We start from the raw sequence: 21,509 nt of genomic DNA, 5'->3' as shown, positions 1-21,509 counted from the left end.
CTGAGCCAGGGAACAATCTATCTTGGGTTACTGGCTTCATCTGTCTCCACTGACAACTCAACAGTTCCCCTCCCTCAGAATTCAGAGCCCTTCTTGCAAAGCTGCCCAACACCATTTCATTCAGCCTCAATGGAAAATGGTTTCAGTGTTACCAACACACAACCTGGGCTACACCAGCAGTATCAGTACGCATACTGATTGTTGATTCTTACTCAGTATTCTTAACATTGTTTTTGGGGAGTAATAAATGTCACTCAACATCTATCATCTCCACCTCCTTGTTATCCGCCTTCAACCATATTCCCCATTGGGACTGGTCCATAGACACAAGAGACAGAAGATGCTAGAATCTGGAGCAAAAAATAACAAGCTGCGAGAGGAACTCAGCAGGTCAAACATCATCTGTAGAGGCAAGGGCATGGGCAATGTTTCAGGTCAAGACCCTGCATCAGGATTGAATATTAACTGGAAGAAATATTAAGGACAGTTTCATATCCTTGCAAACTGCAGATGCTGGGAATCCAAAATAAAAATAGAAAATGCTGGAAACACTCAACAGGTCAGGCAGCATCTGTGGAGAAAGGAACAGAGTGAATATTGTGTTGCAGAAAGGGTGGGGGAGGGATGGATAGACCTAAGGGAAAATCCCCGATAGGGCAAGGTGAGGGTTGTCCAGTTGATCCCAATGTTTTGAAATGAACAGATTAATTAGACATGTTGGGAGAAAAGAAACAAAGGGATATGTTAAAGATGTGAAATGTTGCTGGGACCTGACAGGAAGGAGAATGTTGGAAATGACCAGCAGAACAGGCAGCGTCTGTGGAGAGGGAAACTCTGAGTTAATATTGCAGAATCATCTTACAGAAGAACAGATCAGTTGTGACACATAGGAAAATTACTTTTCTGAAATTGTTGCATTCGATAGTGAGTTCCAAAGGCTGCAACATGCCAACTGGAAGATGGGGCTGCTGTTCTTCAAGCTTTCGTTGAGTTTGTTAGAGCTGTGCAGGAACCCTCAGGGAGTCAGAGTGGGAGCGGGATGGTGAATTAAAGCGACAGGCAAAGGGTGACCCTTGTAGACTGAGCGGAGATGTTCTGCAAGCGGTCACCTGTAATTGGTTGCTCTGGTGTAGGGGGAACTACATTGGGAGCACCGAGTGCAATACACTGAGATGAAAGAACTGCTTCACCTGGAAGGACAGATCGGTTCTCTGGGTGAATGGAAAGTTTGAGGTAAATAAGCAGGGGTCGCATCTTCTGCAGTTATCTGGAAAAGTGCTGTAAGAAGTGGAGTGGTTGGTGGAAATGGAGAGCAAACCAGGGAGTCTCAAAGGGAACAGTCCCCTTGGAACGCTGAATGGGAGGAGAAAATGCTCATGGTGGTGGAATCTCATTGAAGCTGGCAAAAATTGCAAAGGGTAATCTATTGAATGCAGAGGCAAGGACCAGGGGAACTGAATCCTTTCCCAGGGAACTGTCCTTTCGCAGGGGAGCTCTATCATTGCTGCTTGAAGGATCGTGCTACATGAAAACTGGAATGTGGCATTCCCCAGATTTCATCAAGGACTAGGATGCAAAGAGTGCTTTATTAGCTGCAAGGTGCTTCAGGGGCTCTGTGGTCCTGAAAGGTGCTATAGGAATGCAATCACTCCATCTGGCCTTACAGTAGACGTGAAGATTACATTCTCCTTCCTACTTGCTCATTTATCTGCAGGTAAACGTTTCCTCACCAACGCAGAAAAGATTGGCAGCAGCAGTTCTTCCGATCAAGGACAAGACAGGTATCCATAAGCAAGAATCCCAGACCAAGGAATGCTCCCAAAGGAATTCTATCACCAATGAAAGCAGCTCCTCAGCCGAGGTTGAAATGTACCTGTCTCCACTATTGGAAACCTGTGTTTGAATCAGAAGCCTTCAAACAAGATGGCAAACTGGGAGAAGCCACCCATGTTATCTCTGAGCCTCCCACCCTTGTAGATCTACCAGATACATCAGTACAACGGTACTATTCCAACGAGCACTGATTCACCATCACTCTACTGCTCCAGTCCGAACACTCAGCTGCATACCCCTCTGTACAGTAAGAAAGGCATTCACTTGGGCTTCTCACTTTTCTATTAAAGGGTATCATTTATTTAGTGATATATTATTTAGTAACACGTGCATAATTGTTCTCCTCCAAGTCAGGGTCATGGTGTTTGCGGCTTATCTTGTGTCACTGTTTTGCTCTTTAGCAGACGTTTGGTTGCTCTCTACAGGGGCTGTGTTTGCAGACATGTGCACTCAGCAGGCTAGGAGAAATAAACAAACTTCCCAAAGGACAAAGCTGTCTCCCTTTTTGTACTTTAAGATCTATCGCACTGGCAACAGGGACAATTGACGAGTCTGGTGGGAAACCCCTTTCTGAAGGAAAATAAACAGTGGGGAGGGGCTGGTGGGGGGGCACGGTGGAGAAAGGAAACCTAACAGCTGTCTACTTTAAAAAACAAGGGAAGGAAAGTGGCCACAGGTTCAATGGCAGCATTTGATTCTCAAACCCAGGCACAGGAAGAACATCACGAGATACCGTCAGGTTTCTTTGCTGCAGATGGCATCATGATGAGAATAAACAGAGGTCCATCCTAATTAGTGTGGTAGGAGCCCCAACAGAGTTTAATGAGAAGCCCACTGAACCTGGACAGACCTGGTAATTAAACATTTAAGGAATTGGTGGATTGTTGAAGAATCACTTTAATCCAAAGTCAAGTGAGGTGGTGCAAAGGCTTTCATTTGATTCATGGTTAAGAAACCATAAAGAGCCAATGGTTGAGCATGTAGTCAGATTGAAGAGGACCGATTGCTGATTCAGTCCAGTCTCTAGATGTTTGAAAGGCCACATCACCGGAGTTTGTAAGAACAAACACAAGGCATAGATGAATAAATTTTAAAAAGAAATTAAAGGGGTACAAAATTATTGAAGTTCCCACCATTGTCACCAGGTAAAATTGGAGCAGATCCGACAGAGACAGAGGAACTGGGAGAACGGAATGGAGTCCTTACGGGGGGCAGGGTAGGAGGGAGTACAGTCAAGATATTTGTGGAGACTATAGACGATGGATGTTTGTCACTATCCTATCAGCTGAGGCAGAGAACAGAAGTCCAGTAAGATTCAGAGATGGACTAGGCACCAGAGCAGGGTGCAACCTGGCAGCAAAAGAAATGCATTTTCAAGTTCTGCATAAGTGCAGGAAGCAGCGCTAATGCAGTTGCTCATGTACCAGGAAAAACATTGCGGGAGGAGTTCCCAAATGGGACTAAAATGAAAATTGTTTCTCAATGTTTAATGACTGAACAAAAATAGAAGTACTACTTGTTGTTGCGACATTGGAGTGTGGCAATGGGGGCAGTGTTTCCATGATGGGCCAGACCGCAGACGCAGCTGGTTGACAACACTGCACCTGAACTTAGAAAGGCTGGAAACTGATACGTTGACATAGTTGGAGTTGTGATGCAACAGTGAAATACCAGAGCAAGGTTAAAACAGTCAGAGAAGGGCAGCTGTAGAGCACAGGAACAGCCCTTCAGCCCAACATCCATGCTGACTGTGGTGCCAATCTTCATGAATCCCATCTGCCTGCATTAGGCCCGATCCCTCTGCACCTTTCCTATGCAAATGCCTTTGAAAAGTCATAGAGCACTACAGCATAGAAACATGCCCTTCAGCCCATCTAGTCCACGCCGGCCTGGTTTTCTGCCTAGTCCCATCTACCTGCACCTGGACCATACCCTCCATACCTCTCTCATCCATGTACCTATCCAAACTTCTCTGAAACGTTACAATTGAACCCACATCCACCACTTCCGCTGGCAGCTCGTTCCACACTTGCACCACCCTCTGAGTGAAGTAATTCCCCCTCAGATTCCCCTTAAATATTTCACCTTTCACCCTAAACCTATGAACTCTAGTTCTAGTCTCACACAATTTGAGAGGAAAAAGCCTGTATGCATTCACCCTATCTATACCCCTCATAATTTTGTATACTTCCATAAGATCTCCTCTCATTCTCCTGCGCTCCAGGGAATAAAGTCTTAACCTATCCAACCTTTCCTGGCAACATCCGTGTAAATTTTCTCTGCACTCTTTCAAGCTTATTGATATCTTTCCTGCAGGTAGGTGACCAGACCTGCACACAATACTTCAAATTCGGCTTCAATGTCTTCTACAACTCCAACATAACATCCCAACTCCTGTACTCAATGCCCTGATTTATGAAGGCCAATGTGCCAAAAGCTCTCCTTAGGACCCTATCTACCTGCGATGCCACTTTCAAGAAATTATGGATCTGTATTCTCAGGTCCCTTTGTTCTACTGCACACTTCAGTGCCCTACCATTCACTGCGTAAGTCTTAACCTGGTTTGTCCTCCCAAAGTGCATCACCTCACACTTGCCTGCATTAAATTCCATCTGCCACTTTTCAGCCCATTTTCCCAGTTGGTCCAGACCACTTTACAAGATTTAATAGCCTTCCTCGCTGTTCACTACACCCCCAATCCTGGTTTCATCCATAAATCTGCTGATCCAGTTTGCCACATTATCATCTAAACTATTAATATTGACAATAAACAACCACGGGCCCAGCGCCAATCCCTGCGGCTCTCCACTAGTCACAGGCCTCTAATCAGAGAGACAACCATCTACCACCACTCTCCGGCTCCTCCCGCTAAGCCAACGTTGAATCCAATTGACTACTTCATCCTGAATGCCAAGTGACTTAACATGGACCAGGATCCCATGCGGGACTTTGTCAAAGGCCTTGCTAAAGTCCATGTAGACAATGTCCACTGCCTTCCCTTCATCAACCTTCCCAGTAACCTCCTTGAAAAACTATTAGATTAGTTAAACATGACCTGTCATGCACAAAGCCATGTTAACTGCCCCTAATCAGGCCCTGACTATCCAAATACTTATATATCCTGTTCCTCAGAATACCTTCCAATAACTTACCCATAACTGACGTCTGGCTCACCAGCCTATAATTTCCCAGCTTATTTTTAGACCCTTTCTTAAACAATGGAACAACATTAGCTATCCTCCAGTCCTCCGGCACCTCACCTGTGGCTAAGGATGTTTTAAATATCTCTGCCAAGGCCCCTGCTCTTTCTGCACTAGCCTCCCACGAGGTCCAAGGGGACACCTTGTCAGGCCCTGGGTATTTATCCACCCTAATTTGCCTCAAGACAGCAAGCACTTACTCTTCTGTAATCCAGATACGGTCCATGACCTCACTGCTCATTTTCTTCAGTTCTATAGACTGTGTCATCTCCCGAGTAAACACAGATGCAAAAAATCCATTTAAAATCTCTTTCGGCTCCACGCATGGATGACCACGCTGATCTTCAAGAGGACCAATTTTGTCTCTTGCTAGCTTTTTGCTCTTAATATAGAGATAGAAACCCTCTGGATTCTCTTTCACCTAGTTTACCAGAGCAACCTCAGGTCCTCTTTTTGCCTTCCTGATTCCTCTCTTAAGTGTTCTCTTGAATTTCTTATACTCCTCAAGCACCTCATTTGATCCTAACTGTCCATACCTGATATGCGCCTCCTTTTTCTTTGCCAGGGCCTCAGTATCCCTCGATAACCAAGGTTCCCTAAGCCCGTTAGCCTTGCCTTTTATCCTAACAGGAACATACAGATTCTGTACTCTCAATCTTTCACTCTTGAAGACCTCCCACTTACCAAGCATCTCTTTGCCGGAAAACAGCCTATCCCAATCCACACCTGCCAGGTCCCTTCTGATGCCATCAAAGTTGGCCTCCCTCCAGTTTAGAATCTTAACCCGAGGACCAGTTCTATCCTTTTTCCATAATTATCTTAGAATAGAATAGAATAGAACACTACAGCACAGTACAGGCCCTTCGGCCCACGATGTTGTGCCGACATTTTATCCTGCTCTAAGATCTATCTAACCCTTCCCTCCCACATAGCCCCCTATTTTTCTATCATTCATGTGTCTATCTAAGAGTCTCTTAAATGTCTCTAATGTATCTGCCCCCACAACCTCTGCCAGCAGTGCATTCCACGCACCCACCACTCTCTGTGTAAAAAATCTACCCCTGATATCCCCCTTATACCTTCCTCCAATCACCTTAAAATTATGTCCCTTCGTGTCAGCCATTGTCGCACTTGAAACTAATGATCACTAGATCCAAAGTGTTCCCCTACACTCACTTCCGTCACCTGCCCTGTTTCATTCCCTAAGAGGAGATCCAGTATCGCATTCTCTCTAGTTGGGACATCTACATATTGATTAAGGAAACTTTCCTGAACACATTTAAGCAAACTCGATCCCATCCAGTCCTTTTACAGTGTGGGAGTCCCAGTCAATATGCGGAAGGTTAAAATCACCTACTATCACAACTTTATATTTCCTGCAACTGTCTGCAGGCTCTACAAATTTGCTCCTCTAAATCCTCTTGACTATTGGGAGGTCTATAACATAGTCCTATTAACATGGTCATCCTCAGTTCCACCCAAATTGCCTCGGTAGTCGAGCCCTCCAGTATGTCCTCCCTGAACACTGCTGTGACATTTTCCCTGATGAGTAATGCCACCCCTCCCCCTTTAATACTTACCCCTCTATCATGTCAAACACAACGGAACCCCGGAACATTGAGCTGCCAGTCCTGCCCCTCCTGCAAGTCTCACTGATGGTTACAACATCATAATTCCACGTACAGATCCATGCTCTAAGTTCATCTTCCTTACCTACCACACTCAACCTTTCGGTTTCCACCTTTGCTTGTAGGCTTAACATCTACTTTCCCCACAGCCTGTCCACTTGCTGCCTTGCCACTCTGGTTCCCACCCCCTGCAACTCTAGTTTAAACACTTCTGCCCCGCCCCACCCCCACGGGGCAGCACTAGCAAACCTTCCTGCAAGGATATTGGTCCCCTCCAATTCAGGTGCAAACCATCCTATTTGTACAGATCCCACCTGCCCTGGAAGAGAGCCCAATGATCCAAAAATATGAAGCCCTCCCCCCAGCAGCATTTCCTTAGCCACATGTTAAACTGCACTATCTTCCTATTTCTTGCTTCACTAGCACGTGGCACGGGTAACAATCCTGCGATCACCACTCTGGAGCTCCTGTCTCTTAACTTAGCACCTAATTCCCTGAACTCACTTTGCGCAGGACCTCGTCACTTTTCCTGCCTATGTCATTGGTACCAACATGTACCATGACAGCTGGCTGCTCACTCTCCCCCTTAAGAATGCTGTGGGCTCAATCCAAGACATCTCTGACCCTGCCACCTGTGAGGCAACCTACCATCCAGGAGTCTCATTTTCATCCACAGATCCTCCTGTCTGCTCCACTGACCAATGAATCCCCTGTCACTACTGCTTGCCTCTTCTCCCCCCTTCCCTTCTGAGCCAGACTCAGTGCCTGAGATCTGATCACTGTGGCTTTCCCCTGGTAGGCTGTCCCCCCCCAGCAGTATCTAAAACAATATACTTGTTATTCAGGGGACCAGCCACAGGGGTGCCCTGCACTGACTGCCTATTCCCTTTCTCTCTCCTGACAGTCACCCAGCTACCTGCCTCCTGCAACTTAGGTGTGACTGCCTCCCTGTAACTCCTGTCTATCAACCCCTCAGTCTCCCAAATGATCTGAAGGTCATCCAGTTCCAGTTCCCTAACACAGTCTGTAAGGAGCTGCAGCCAGATACAATTCTCACAGGTGTTGTCGTCAGGGACACTGGAGGTCTCCCTGATTTCCCAAATCATGCAAGAGGAGCACACCACTTCACTGGGTGTCATTCCCACTGCTCTACCTGTGCAGACCCTGTAAGGCTTCAGGTGCCTCATACCAAACACAAACAATACATCTTTAGATAAACAAAGTTCAATGCTAGTTTATCATGGTTTTGGCTATGCTTCAGATTCAAACCTGCCAAATAATACCCTGTGTAGGATTGGAACTACTCCTCCACAATCACAATGTGAGGATACAGGTGGACCTCAAGGCTGCGAGTTTCGCCCCCCTGCTCTACTCTCTGTACACACATGGCCGTGTGGCTAAGCACAGCTCTTTGAGGTGTAAGAATGTACAGGTCTTGCTTTCTTTTGACCACAGCCTCTTCCTCTGGATCATAATCCTTCCCACCTTCCACTAGCCCTAGGGAAAAAATCAGCCTTGTCAGCGTTGGAGTGTAAAGTGATAGGCCAATGAACACATACTTGTGTTACCCTTAAGGATGACTTGTTAACTTGACTTTCAAACTCCTGGAGTTTCTGTTCAGCAGGAAGTTTTGGACCTGCTACATAAAAGTTATTTGGAAATTACTTGATTTGGTATAAATTTACAATTTGCAGCAATTAACAAGTTTCATTCACTAACAACCTAACTGAAAAAAAATTAAATCGGAATATACTGACATGAAATTATATAGCAATATGGTCAGATTTTGCTGTCATCAAATTTTTCAAATAAGACCACTCAACACTGTTATTAATAAAGTAAGGTACTGCCCAGCGTATGTGAGACAGGACAGTGTGGAGGGAGCTTCACTCTGTGTCTGGCCCCAGGAGTGTGTGATGAGATGGTGTAGAGGGAGCTTCTCCTTGAGTCTAACAAGGAGCTTATCCTTGTGTCTAACCTGTGCCCTGGGAGCACCATAGAGTGATAGAGCTATACAGCACAGAAACGGGCTCTTTAGACCAACTCGTCCTTGCTGACCAAGGTGCCCACATAACCTACTTGCATCCCTCTAAACCTTTCCTGTCCATGTATCTGTCTAAACATCTTTTAAACATTGTATTTGTACCTGTCTCTACCACTTCCTCTGGCAGCTCGTTCCATATACCCACCACCCTCTGTGTGAAAAGCTTGCTCTTCAGGTCCCTTTTAAATCTTTCTCCTCTCATGACCCTACGCCCTCTAGTGTTAGACTCCTCTACCCTGGAAAAAAGACTGTGACCATCTACCATATCTATGCCTTATCTATCAGTGTGTAATGGGACATGTGGAGGGAGCTTCACTCTGTGTCTAGCCAATGAAGAAGGCTTCCTGTGTCAGAGACCCAGATGGAACTCATGTAGTCATGGGCAGTGGGTGCAAACTCAATACAAACAATACCCAAGTTCAGGATCAAACATGGGGAGTGGAGCTGAGGCAGCAGTAGTACCCACTGCACCACAGTATCAACCCTAAAACTCTTCCTGAAACATGCAAGTTATGTTTCAGGCCAGCAGTGGGGGAATGGACACTCTCTCCCACGCCTATACCCTGCTCAAATCTTACAGCCCTCCTCCAATTAATATGTTCTCCAATCTTAACCCCTCTCTCAATCTCTTTGAAACCTATGGAGAAACAAGAAAATTGCAAATGCTGCAGATGGGAAATAAATGTACAATTCTTCGGGATTCTCCACCCTGGCCTGACCTTCTGTGGCCTTGTGCACAGTTGAACCAAGCCCAACCTACACTTGAAGAGAAGCAGCTCCTCTCCTGCCTGGCGACATTGCAAACTTCCAGACTCAATATTGAATTCAACAACTTCAGGGGTTGCTCTCTGCAACAGAACTGACCAGTTGTGCTGTAGGTATCCATCCATGATATTGGCTCTGTCTCTCCCCCCATTGACACTGCCTGACCTGCCTTTTCTGTTTTTATTATGACCAAGCTTTTGTCAGCTGCTCTAATATCTCCGAATGATCTGATGTCAAAAAGTGTGGGACAATTTATCCATGAAGCACAAAATCCATCGGTCAGAGCTGGTTCTAAGTTCTGAAATTCCCTTTACCATTCCTCTCCCGTCCCTGACATTCCCCACAACCTCTCCCAACATCTCCGTCTGCAGCTGACTTACACTTTGCTAATCAAATGCCTTAGGTTATTTTGATTCAATGTAGAGTACCATATCAATGCAAGTTATTGTTGTTAATAGTAATGGGAGGTTTGACAAAGGCTGGCGGGAACTTAGCCAACGTTATTGTGGGTGTCTGGGAAGCAGTCTCTATGACTCACAGCTAAAGCTGGTGCTAACAATAGCTTGTTAAAGCCAAAGGGATGGACTCCTCTGCTGAAAAGGTGGGAGTGTGGCACAGGCTGCTCACAGGAACCTTGAACAGCAACGGGGATTGGGGCCAAGGGAGGAATGTGCAGACGCTTCCAACAGAGGCACTCCTGGAGTAGGGAGATGGTGGAAATCCCCCTCACTGGTGGAGGTAACACAGCACTGCCTCAGCACCGACCCTCCCACAGTGTGACCCTCCCTCAGCACTGTCTCTCCCACAGTGTGACCCTCCCTCAGCTCTGCCCCTCCCACAGTGTGACCCTCCCTCAGCTCTGCCCCTTTTTTTAATAGACGTTTATTCACTAAAAGCACTACAAAAAGACAACCAGTGTCAATACACGACATCTAATACAGAAAAGAAGAAACTACACAACGACATACTACGGTAGAGAATGCAAACTAATACTAACGAAACACACATGCAACGCTACACCCATCAACGCGACACACGACACTTCAAATAAGAATCGCATTTGTACCCTCCACCACACACGTGATCCCCTGAGGGGCCCACCGAGTGCGGAACTCAGCTAGGGTGCCCGCGGAAACCGCGTGCTCCCTCTCTAAACGCACCCGCGCGCGCACATAAGCGCGGAAGACGGGCAGGCAGGCCGTCCTGCCGGTACCCTCGGCCTCAGCTCTACCCCTCCCACAGTGTGACCCTCCCTCAGCACCGCCCCTTTTTTTAAATTATAAACATTTAATAACTAAAAGCACTACAAAAAGGACAACCAGTGTCAATACGCTACATCTAATACAGAAGAGGAGAAACAACTAAGCAGCTACAGAACTACAGTAGATAATGCGAACTAAGACCCACAAAACACACACACAACCCTACACCCACTAATGCAACATGCAACACTTCAGATAAGAATCGCATTTGTACCGTCCACAACACACGTGATCCCCTGAAGGGCCCACCAAGTGCGGAATTCAACCAGGGTGCCCACGGAGACCGCGTGCTCCCTCTCCAAGGACACCTGCATGCGGATGTAAGCTCGGAAGACGGTTAAGCAGGTCAACCGGCTGGAACCCTCGGCCGCCCACCGTCTGGACCCATGGATGGCCAGCTGCCCAGGCCCAGGCCAGGCCTACCCCCTCCCCACACACACTCCCCCTACCCACATATATTCCCCCTACCTATACACATTTCCCCTACCCCCACCAACACACACACACACACACCTCCCCCTACCCACATACACTCCCCCTCCCCACACTCACTCCCCCTACCCACACACACTCCCTCCCCTCACACACTCCCCTACCCACACACACTCCCCCTACCCACACACACACACACCTCCCCTCACACACCTCCCCCTGCCCACACACACTCCCCCTACCCACACACACACACACCTCCCCTCACACTCCTCCCCCTACCCACATACACTCCCCCTCCCCACACACACACCTCCCCTCACACTCCTCTCCCATCACACACTATCCCTCCCCACACACACACCCCTCCCCACACACAATCACCCCTCCCTTCACACACTTACCCTTCCTCCCACAAACTCACACCCACACACTACCCCTCCCCTCACACACTCCCCCTCCCCACATTCTCCCTCCTCCCCACACACACCACTCCCCTCATACTCCCCTCCCCTCACACATACCCCTCCCCTCACACACTCCCCTCTCCCCTCATACTCCCCTCCCCTCACACATACCCCTACCCTCACACTCCCCGTGTGCCCCACTGACAGAAGGTGCTGATGTTACTGCCTAGGCAACACCTTCCCACCCACCACACCCCCCACCGAGAGCAGCGGGCACAGGGAGCACCACCACCGGCGGGTTCCTTTCCCAGTGGGGCGCTGTTCTGCCAGGCAGTCAATCCTGGGTCTATTGTCACTGGGTCTAACCCTGTGGGAACACCTTCAGCACGACTGCAGCTCACCCCCACCTCCCACAGGACACGAGGGATGGGGAGCAACGCCAGCTTTGCCAGACTGGGAATCTAAGCCCGGACCCCCAGGGTGAAGGCAGTGTGTGTCCGGTGACAGTGCTGCCTGCACTGACACCCAGTGGAGGGGGTGAGAATGGCAGTGGAGCTGCTCAGCCTCTCGTTCACCCTGTGCCTGGTGTTCCGCCAGATCCAGGAGGCAGGAGCAGGGAGCAGGGTGGAAGTCCCGACCGGATCCAAGCGCGAGACTGAAGCTGGGAGTGTGGGCTGAACAGTGGGTGAAGGGTTCAGAAGCAAGAACAAGGTGGTAGCCAAGGACTCCTGTGCCTCAGGAGGTGTGTGTGGGAAAGGGTGGATGTACCTGTGTGTACACACATGTGTGTGAGGGAATGGATGTATTTGTGTGTACACACACGTGTGTGTGAGGGAATGGATGTACCTGTGTGTACACACATGTGTGTGTGAGGGAGTGGATGTACCTGTGTGTACACACGATGGGTGGCACCTACACATGTATCCATCTATGTGTGATCATTGACACCCACGGAGCAGAGACCAGTGTCTGGTTGTCTTGATCCCCTTTATCATGGATCAAGGCCTCCCTCTGTGCATCCTGTGTGGTCACTGGTGTGCAATGCTCCTCTGTGTCCAAAGAAACCACATTCAGGCAACTCTACTCCACAACAAGGACCCACAAGGATCGGTTCTGGGACCTCTGCTTTTCGTGATTTTTATTAATGACTTGGATGAGGGGGTGGAAGGGTGGGTTGGCAAGTTTGCAGATGACCCAAAGGTTGGTGGTGTTGTGGATAGTGTAGAGGATTGTCGAAGATTGCAGAGGGACATTGATAGGATGCAGAGCTGGGCTGAGAAGTGGCAGATGGAGTTCAATCTGGAGAAGCGCGAGGTGGTACACTTTGGAAGGACAAACTCCAAGGTGGAGTACAAAGTTAATGGCAGGATTCTGGGCACTGTGGAGGAGCAGAGGGATCTGGGGGTTCATATCCACAGATCCCTGAAAGTTGCCTCACAGGTGGATAGGGTAGTTAAGAAAGCTTATGAGATGTTAACATTCATAAGTCGTGGGATCAATTTTAAAAGCCATGAGGTAATGATGCAGCTCTACAAAACTCTGGTTAGACCACACTTAGAGTACAGTGTCCAGTTCTGGTCGCCTCATTATAGGAAGGATGTGGAAGCATTGGAAAGGGTGCAGAGGAGATTTACCAGGATGCTGCCTGGTTTAGAGAGTATGCATTATGAGGAGAGACTAAGGGAGCTAGGGCTTTACTCATTGGAGAGAAGGAGGATGAGAGGAGACATGATAGAGGTGTACAAAATATTAAGAGGAATAGACAGAGTAGACAGTCAGCGCCTCTTTCCCAGGGCACCAATGCTCAATACAAGAGGACATGGCTTTAAAGTAATGGGTATAAAGTTCAAGGGAGATATCAGAGGAAGGTTTTTTACCCAGAGGGTGGTTGGGGCATGGAATGCGCTGCCTGGGGCGGTGGAGGAGGCAGGTACATTGGTCAAATTCAAGAGATTGCTAGATAAGCATATGGAGGAATTTAAAATAGAGGGACATGTGGTAGGACGGGGTTAGATAGTCTTAGGCGAGGTTTAAAGGTTGGCACAACATTGTGGGCCGAAGGGACTGTATTGTGCTGTACTGTTCTATGATTCTGTGATTCTATGATTCTACAACGTGAAGTTCAGGAATAGCAGGGCCCTTGTGGCAAATACCAACAGCAATGGACCTGGACCAGATGGACCTCACCCCAGGGTTCTGAAGGAGGTACCTGAAGAGACTGTGGAGGCATTAGCAGTGACCTTTCAAGAATCACCACAGTCAGGGAGCTTGCAGAGGACTGGAAAATTGCAAATGTGACACCATTGTTTAAGAAGGGAGGGAGGCAAAAGATAGGAAATTACAGGCAGGTTAGCCTGACCTCAGTGGTTAGTGAGATCTTAGAGTCCATTATTAAGGATGAAATTTCAGAGTACTCAGAAGAACATGATAAAATAGGACAAAGTCAGCACGGTTTCACTAAGGGGAGATCTTGCCTGACAAATCTGTCAGAATTTTTTGAAGAGGTAACAAGCAGGATAGACAAAGGAGAGTCAGTGGATGTTACTTACTTGGATTTTCTGAAGGCCTTTGACAAGGTGCTGCACATGAGGCTGCTAAACAAGAGCCCATGGTGTTAGAGGCAAGGTACTAGCATGGATAGAAGATTGGCTGATGGGTAGAAGGCAGAGAGTGGGGATAAAGGGAGCCTTTTCTGGATGGCTGCTGGTGACCAGTGGAGTTCTGCAAGGGTCAGTGTTGGGACCACAGCTTTTCACTTCATACGTTAATGATCTGGATACGTTAAGGAACTGATGACATTGTGGCCAAGTTTGCAGACGATACCAAGATAGGTGGAGGGACAGGTAGCGTTGCAGATGCAGGGAGTCTGCAGAAGGACTTGGACGGATTGGGAGAGTGGGCAAAGAAGTGGCAGATGGAATACAGCGTAGGGAAGTGTGGGGTTATGCACTTTGGTGGGAAGAATAAAGACGTAGACTATTTTCTAAATGAGGATGGAATTCAGAGGTGCAAAAAGACTTGGGAGTCCTGGTTCAGGATTCCCTCAAGGTTAACTTGCAGGTTGAGTCAGTAGTAAGGAAGGCAAGTGCAATGTTAGCATTTATTTCAAGAGGACTAGAATATAAAAGCAAGGATGTAACGTTGAGGCTTTGTAAGGCGTTGGTCAGACCACATTTGGAATATTGTGAACAATTTTGGGCCCCATATCCAAGGAAGGATGTGCTGGCCCTGGAGAGGGTCCAGAGGAGGTTCAGAAGAATGATCCTGGGAATGAAAGGCTTAACATATGAGGAGTGTTTGATGGCTCTGGGCCTGTACTCGAGGGAGATCAGAAGGATGAGGGGGAATCTCATTGAAACCTACCAGATACTGAAAGGCCTGGATAGAGTGGACGTGGAGAAGATATTTCCATCAGTGGGAGAGTCTAGGATCTGAGGGCACAGCCTCAGAATAAAGGAATGTCCCTTTAAAACTGAGATGATGAGGAATTTCAGAGGGTGGTGAATCTGTGGAATTCATTGACACAGAGTGCTGTGGAGGCCAAGTTATTGGGTGTATTTAAGGCAGAGATTGATGGGTTCTTGATTGGTGAGGGGGTTGATAAACAATCAGCCATGATGGAATGGCGGAACAGACTCGATGGGCCGAATGGGCTAATTCTGTTCCTATATCTTATAATCTTATGGTTTTATAGACCTGGATCTTGCTCAGCTGTCATAGCTTGGGAACTCAGTGTTTACATCAATATGACTGCACTGAGGAAGTTACATCAGGCAGGAGGTGGCCAGTTCACCCAACAAGTTGGTGGGTGTACCATCTTCTCGAGGGCAAATGGCAGCTCACAGACTGAACTTTTCCATCAAGAATGAACTTGTCTGGTGTCTCAGCGACTCCCCCTGCGGGATTAGTGAGCACCTCAGGGCCTTCTGTCTCGCTCTAACATGGAATAATTTGGATCAGAATGTAGGGTGCATGGTGAGTAAGTTTGCAGATGACACCAAAATTGGGGATGTGGTGGACAGTGAAAAAGGTTGTCTAAGGTGACAACAGGATCTAGATCAACTGGGAAAGTGGGCAACAGAATGGCAGGTGGAATTGAACTCAGACAAGTACAAAGCTATGCATTTTGGAAAGTTAAACCACACAAGAATGGCGGAGCTCTGTGGAGTGTTGTTGAACAGAGTGACCTTGGGGTATATAGAACATAGCACAGAAAGAGGCCTTTCGACCTACAATGTCTCTGCCAACCATGATACCAACTTAAACTAATCTTATTTGTCTGCCCGTGGTCTAAATACCCCCATCCCCTGCCTCTTCAAGTGCATATCTAAATGCCTCTTAAATGTTACTATTGCACTGCATTCCAGGTGCCAACCACTTTCAATGTAAAAACTTTCCTTGTAAATCTCCTTTAAACTTTCCCCACTCACCTTAAATCTATGGCCTCTACTATTTGACATTTCTAACCTGGGAAAATGATTCTGACTATCTATGCTATCTTACAAGTACTTGGTTCCCTGAAAGTGGTGTTGCAGGTAGACAGGGTGGTGAAGAAGGCTTGACTTCATTGGATGGGGCACTCAGTACAAGCGTTGAGACGTCATGTTGCAGCTATACAAGACGTTGGTGAGATTGCATCTGGAGTACTGTGTGCAGTTCTGGTCATCACACTATAGGAAGGATTTGGTTAAGCTAGAGAGGCTGCAGAAAAGATTCGCATGGTCCCAGACTGGAGGACATGAGTTATAAGGAGAAACTGGATAGGCTGGGACAGTCTTCCCAGGAGCGAAGGAGGTTGAGAGGTGAACTTATAGAGGTTTATAACATCATGAGAGGCGTAAATAGGGAAGATATTCACAGTCTTTCTCCCAGGGTAGAGGAATCTAAAACTAGAGGACACAGTATAAAGATGAGAGGGGAAAGATTTCAAGGGGACCCAAAGGACAGGTTTTTCACACAGAGGGTAATGAGGGCTGGGCAGATCAGGAGGAGAGGGGAAAGAGAAAAGAGGCAGAGTGGGAACAATTACCAGAAGTGAGATCGGACGCAGATTGAGTGACCGCTTTGTCGAGAACCTTCACTCCGTCCGCTGGGGCCACCTGGATCTCCCGGATGCCAGCCACGTTAATCTTCCTTCCCATTCCCACACCAACATGTCTGTCCTCAGCCTCTTCTACTGTCAAGTTGAAGCTAAACGCAAATTAGAGGAACAGCACCTTTTATTCCACCTGGCAGTGTCCAACCCGACAGCATGAACATTGAATTCTCCAGCTTCCAGAATCTTCAGCCCTTTCCAACTTCTGACATCATTCCCACTCTCCCCCCTCCCCCATCTACCCATCAGTCCCCTCACCTGGATCCACCCATCAGCTGCCAAGCTCTTGCTCCACCCCTTCCCTCCACATTTTTATACCGGCTATCTCCTCTCTATCTTTCAGTCCAGATGAAGGGTCTCAACCCTAAACCTTGACTGTCCATTTCCCTCCACAGAAGCTGCCTGACCTGCTGAGTTCCTCCAGCACTTTGTGTGTTGCTCCAGATTCCAGCATCTGTGGTCTCTCGAGCCTTCACATCGGAGGTGGCGTGAGGCTGGGTGGAGAAAGACCGATCTGTCTGCAGGCTCTGTCTGTACTCCCCTCTTGACACTGGGTATGACTACAGTTTATGAGACAGGACCAGACAGTAATACTGGCACCTATCACAGCTTGGAGTTAGCAGTTGGAGGATCAATACAAAAGGCGGGCTGTTACTCCAGTGCAGCCGTGAGGGAGCTGTGCAGTGGCAGAGGTGTCGTCCTTTTGATGGGATGTTAATCTGATGATCCTTGGGCGTTACAAGCCTTAGCACAATTCTGAAGAGGAGACTGAGACTTCTCCCTGGGGCCCTGGACAGATTCTCTCTGCATGACATTGTTTGATAAACGTACCTCCATGGTGCAACGTGTTTTTATCTTTGGAGTCTGTGAAAAGTTCAATATAACAGCAAGTTCTATCAACACAACTGTGGACCCTGCGCCCTGGGCTGACTGAGCCAACAACGACAGGCAGCTAAAGCCGATATTCCTAATGTTTAAAAACCCAGGAGAGGAGAATTGTTGCTGGTTCTGTGGTAATGCAAATAAGACCAAAAAAATGTAATTAATATCGATGGGATAAATCGACAGAAGAGACTTTATTCTTAAATAATATCTCATGATTATTCAGGTGAATATCCATCCAGATTGATTGCACTATTGAACAGACATCTGTGCATTCGAAAGCAGTCCCATTTTTCATCTGAAAGACAAAAGAATGGAGGGGTCAAAGGTGAATCCGGAGAGAGACTGAGATGATTAAAGTCTAAATATCGCCAAAGCTATTAAATGGCTAGACAGCCTCTAATTCGTTTAACTCTCAACAAATGACTGCTCTTGATCCCTGAGAGGTCAGGTGTCAGAGCTCAAATGTCAAAGAGTGAGTGACCAAGGTCACCATCCTTTAACATCTCAATTATGAAGCTCAGGTGGCTTGGTCCAGTGGTGTCTGTGGTGACCTTTACTCTGCGATTACTACATGTTTGCAGACAAGTAGACAATTGATTCCAAAATATCCACCGTGGAAAAGCAAAATCAAATGTCAACGCACAGTTTATAAGATGTACCTCAATTCACAGCCAGACGTCTCTCATCCCAAATCAGCATAGATTCTACTACAGAGGGAGCCTAGTTAAACCATTGTGCTTGGGCCAGGAATATCCAGTTTGTCCCACTCTTTCATCTTGTTTGCCCAAAACATTATCCAGTCCCACACCTCTCTAAGGTCTCTGTGTTCCTCCGAGTCCAACCTCTCACTCTTCCCTGATTCTCATCGGTCCACCATTGGTGGCTTGAGCCTGATCCTTCCCAAACTGCTCCATCCCCTTTACCTCTCTCTCCTCCTTTCAAATGTTCCTTAAGACATCCCTTTTCAACCAAACTTCTGCTATCTCTTTAAATGGCAAACTTTGTGTGAAAAGATTCCTGAGTAGCTACTTGGAGCTGTACTTCATTAAAGTAAGCATTGGGCCACTTCAACAACAGAACTGCAAGCCATTGTTGAGGTGACCACAGGCCTACTTTGGACATTATGTTTCCTGAAACCGTCATCTCTTTCTGTCTAGTGACAGCTCTACCATCACTGTAATTGCATCTTTGGTCTCTGGTTCCTTCTCCAAACCAATCTCCCCCTTTCAGTCACTACATTGATGTCTTATCAGAATGAGAGTGTAAAGGATGGGCAGGTATTCTCTAGGGTCTTAGTATGAGAGATGATGCACTGAAACATAAAACTCTTTTGGAGATTGGTGGGGAGATGCTGTCCAGGCTGGAGAATGTGGAATTGTGAACTCAACAGCAGAGTATGGGTTTGGAAATTTAGAGCTGAGGTGAATGTAGTGAAGCCCCTCTCCTGGAGGGTGTGTGAACTCAGCCACAGAGTGCAGTCAAGGCTTGCTTCACTGTGTTTCAAGCATAGGAACAGCCCTGACCATTTTGAGTGGTGGACTAGGCTGAAAGGACCTCCTGCTCCCACTTATAATTTTACCCTTTTGTTTCTTGCATAAAATTTAAAAGCTTCCAATTTCCTCACTCCTCTGTTTCAGCTCCTTCAATTTACCTCAGCACCTCTGCCACTCATTACCACTGTGTCCAGTCACTAAAGACAATGTCCTTTACCCTGGGATTCAGCCTCTCCTACTGACTTGTTGGCTTTTGGGAGTAATCTCATGAAATCATGCAGAGTTCAAAAGGAGGTCTCACTGGCCCATCATGATTGCAACTGATTTGCAATTTGAGAAGTGAGGGGCGTAAAGGATAGAGAATCAAGTTGTCCTGTACACGATGGCCCAGGAATAGGACAAGACTGGTGCACTGTGCTGTCAATGCTTTAAGAATATTGTGGAACTACCAGTAGTTACCAATTCAACTGATAACCTGTGCTGAAATAACAGAAAGAAACAGGGTTAAGGATTCTGTCACTGAAGCTGGCTGCGTTTGGGAATGTATATTGGTATTGCTTTATCATTGTCAGCGAGAAGTTTTTGTCTATGTTGCATCCAGACAGATCATTCCGTAAGTACGTAAGTACTGATTACACTATAAATTCAAAGGGCAAACTTCCTCCAAGTGACAAGAAAGAGTTAACCTTTTCCAGCATTACTAAATGAACTGATAATTTCCATAAGGGAATCATGTTGTGCTAATCCTTTCCAATTTTTCACCTTTCTGATATGTTTCTCAGGGATTTGAGCTAATTGATTGAGTTGAAAAGAGGGTGTCTGTGTTGGCAGATGGAGCGTGCGTATGTTGAAGTGATCTGCAGGATGTATATATGATTTAAACAAAGACACCGACATCCTTTCTGTTGATTCAGATATTTGATGTGATCGCTCTCCTGATCTTCACTTTGAAAATTCATATGAAAGACTCTCAGAATCTGCCCCCAAGTTCTCATTAACAAAGCACTATCCTGGTCGTTTACTGATAAACTCTTGGTAAGTATGTTATTGGCATAGTCCCTCATATGACAGCATCAGTCTGTGCTCTCTGCATGTGTAGACAAACAGCACCTTGGCCCTTAATGTCAAAACACGGCCCAGCAGGGCAGTCGCTTTCCTCTCACAACCCACACACACACACACACACACACACACACACACACACACACACACACACACACACACACACACACCACAAACACACACACACACACACCACAAACACACACACACACACACACACACACACCACAAACACACACAACACACACACACCACAAACACACACACACACACACACACAACCAGACACACATTTACACATGTATTCACACACACACGTGCATGCATGTACACATGTGCACTCAGATGCACAAGCACACACAGACACAAGTACATGAACATAAAAGCACAGACATGCACATACACATACACATGCATGGACACACACACACTTAAATGCATACCGCACACAATGCACCCATGCACTTGGACACTTATGCACACAGACCTGCATGATGCATCTTAAAGTCAAGTCAAGTCGAGTTTATTGTCATATGCACAAGTACATGTCTGCACAGGTGCAATGAAAAATTTACTTACGGCAGCATCACAGGCACATAGCGTCACATCAGTAGCATTCACAAGAAAAACATAAATTAAACATAAATTATATACAATTTTTACAAGAAAGAACACAATTAGAACAAAAGAAAACAAAGTCCATTTTAGTGCAAAGTGATCAAAGTGGTCACAGTTTTGCTAAACTGTAGTGATTAAGGTTGTGCTGGTTGGTTCAAGAATTGAATGGTTGAAGGGAAGTAGCTGTTCCTGAACCTGGTGGTGTGGGACTTCAGGCATCTGTACCTCCTGCCTGATGGGAGCTTGAGAAGATGGCGTGACCCAGGTGGTGGGGATCTTTGATGATGGATGTTGCCTCTGGAGGCAGTGCCTCCTGTAGATACTACCGATGGTGGGGAGGGATGTGCCTACGATGTATTGGGCAGGGTTCACTACTCTCTGCAGCTTCCTACATTCCTGTGCATTAGAATTGCTGTACCAGACCATGATGCAACCAGTCAGGATACTTTCAATGGTACATCTGCAGAAGTTTGTTAGAGTGTTCGGTGACAAACCGAACCTCCTTAACCTCTTAAGAAAGTAAGGACACTGATGCACTTTCCTTGTGATTGCATTTATGTGCTGGGCCCAGGACAGGTCATCCCATATGTTAACACCCAGGAACTTAAAGCTGCTGACTCTCTCCACCCCAGATCCCCGAATGTAGACTGATGCATGTTCGCCCTCCTTCCCCTTCCTGAAGTCAGCAATCAGTTCTTTAGTTTTGCTGATGTTGAGCGAGAGGTTGTTGTCGCAGCACCACTCAGCCAGGCGTCCGACCTCACTCCTGTACGGTGACTCATCGC

General features: G+C 47.0%; 2 protein-coding genes across 4 annotated transcripts in view; one reads left to right on the top strand and one right to left on the bottom strand.

The window, feature by feature from the left end:
- slc5a5 (solute carrier family 5 member 5) overlaps window positions 1–2,311 on the top strand; it is a 56,941-nt gene extending 54,630 nt beyond the window's left edge. Inside the window, exon 16 of the mRNA XM_052037704.1 lies at window positions 1,715–2,311. Coding sequence (XP_051893664.1) covers window positions 1,715–1,903 — 189 coding nt within the window. The 3' untranslated portion in view covers window positions 1,904–2,311. The remainder of the gene's footprint in view (window positions 1–1,714) is intronic.
- Window positions 1–21,509, bottom strand: part of rfxank (regulatory factor X-associated ankyrin-containing protein) — an 830,559-nt gene that overhangs the window by 464,922 nt on the left and 344,128 nt on the right. The gene's annotated exons all lie outside the window — the stretch shown is intronic.

Source organism: Pristis pectinata, chromosome 24 (genome assembly GCF_009764475.1).
Source record: "Pristis pectinata isolate sPriPec2 chromosome 24, sPriPec2.1.pri, whole genome shotgun sequence".
Taxonomy (NCBI): Eukaryota; Metazoa; Chordata; class Chondrichthyes; order Rhinopristiformes; family Pristidae; genus Pristis; species Pristis pectinata.
This window is presented reverse-complemented; position numbering and strand designations above follow the sequence as displayed.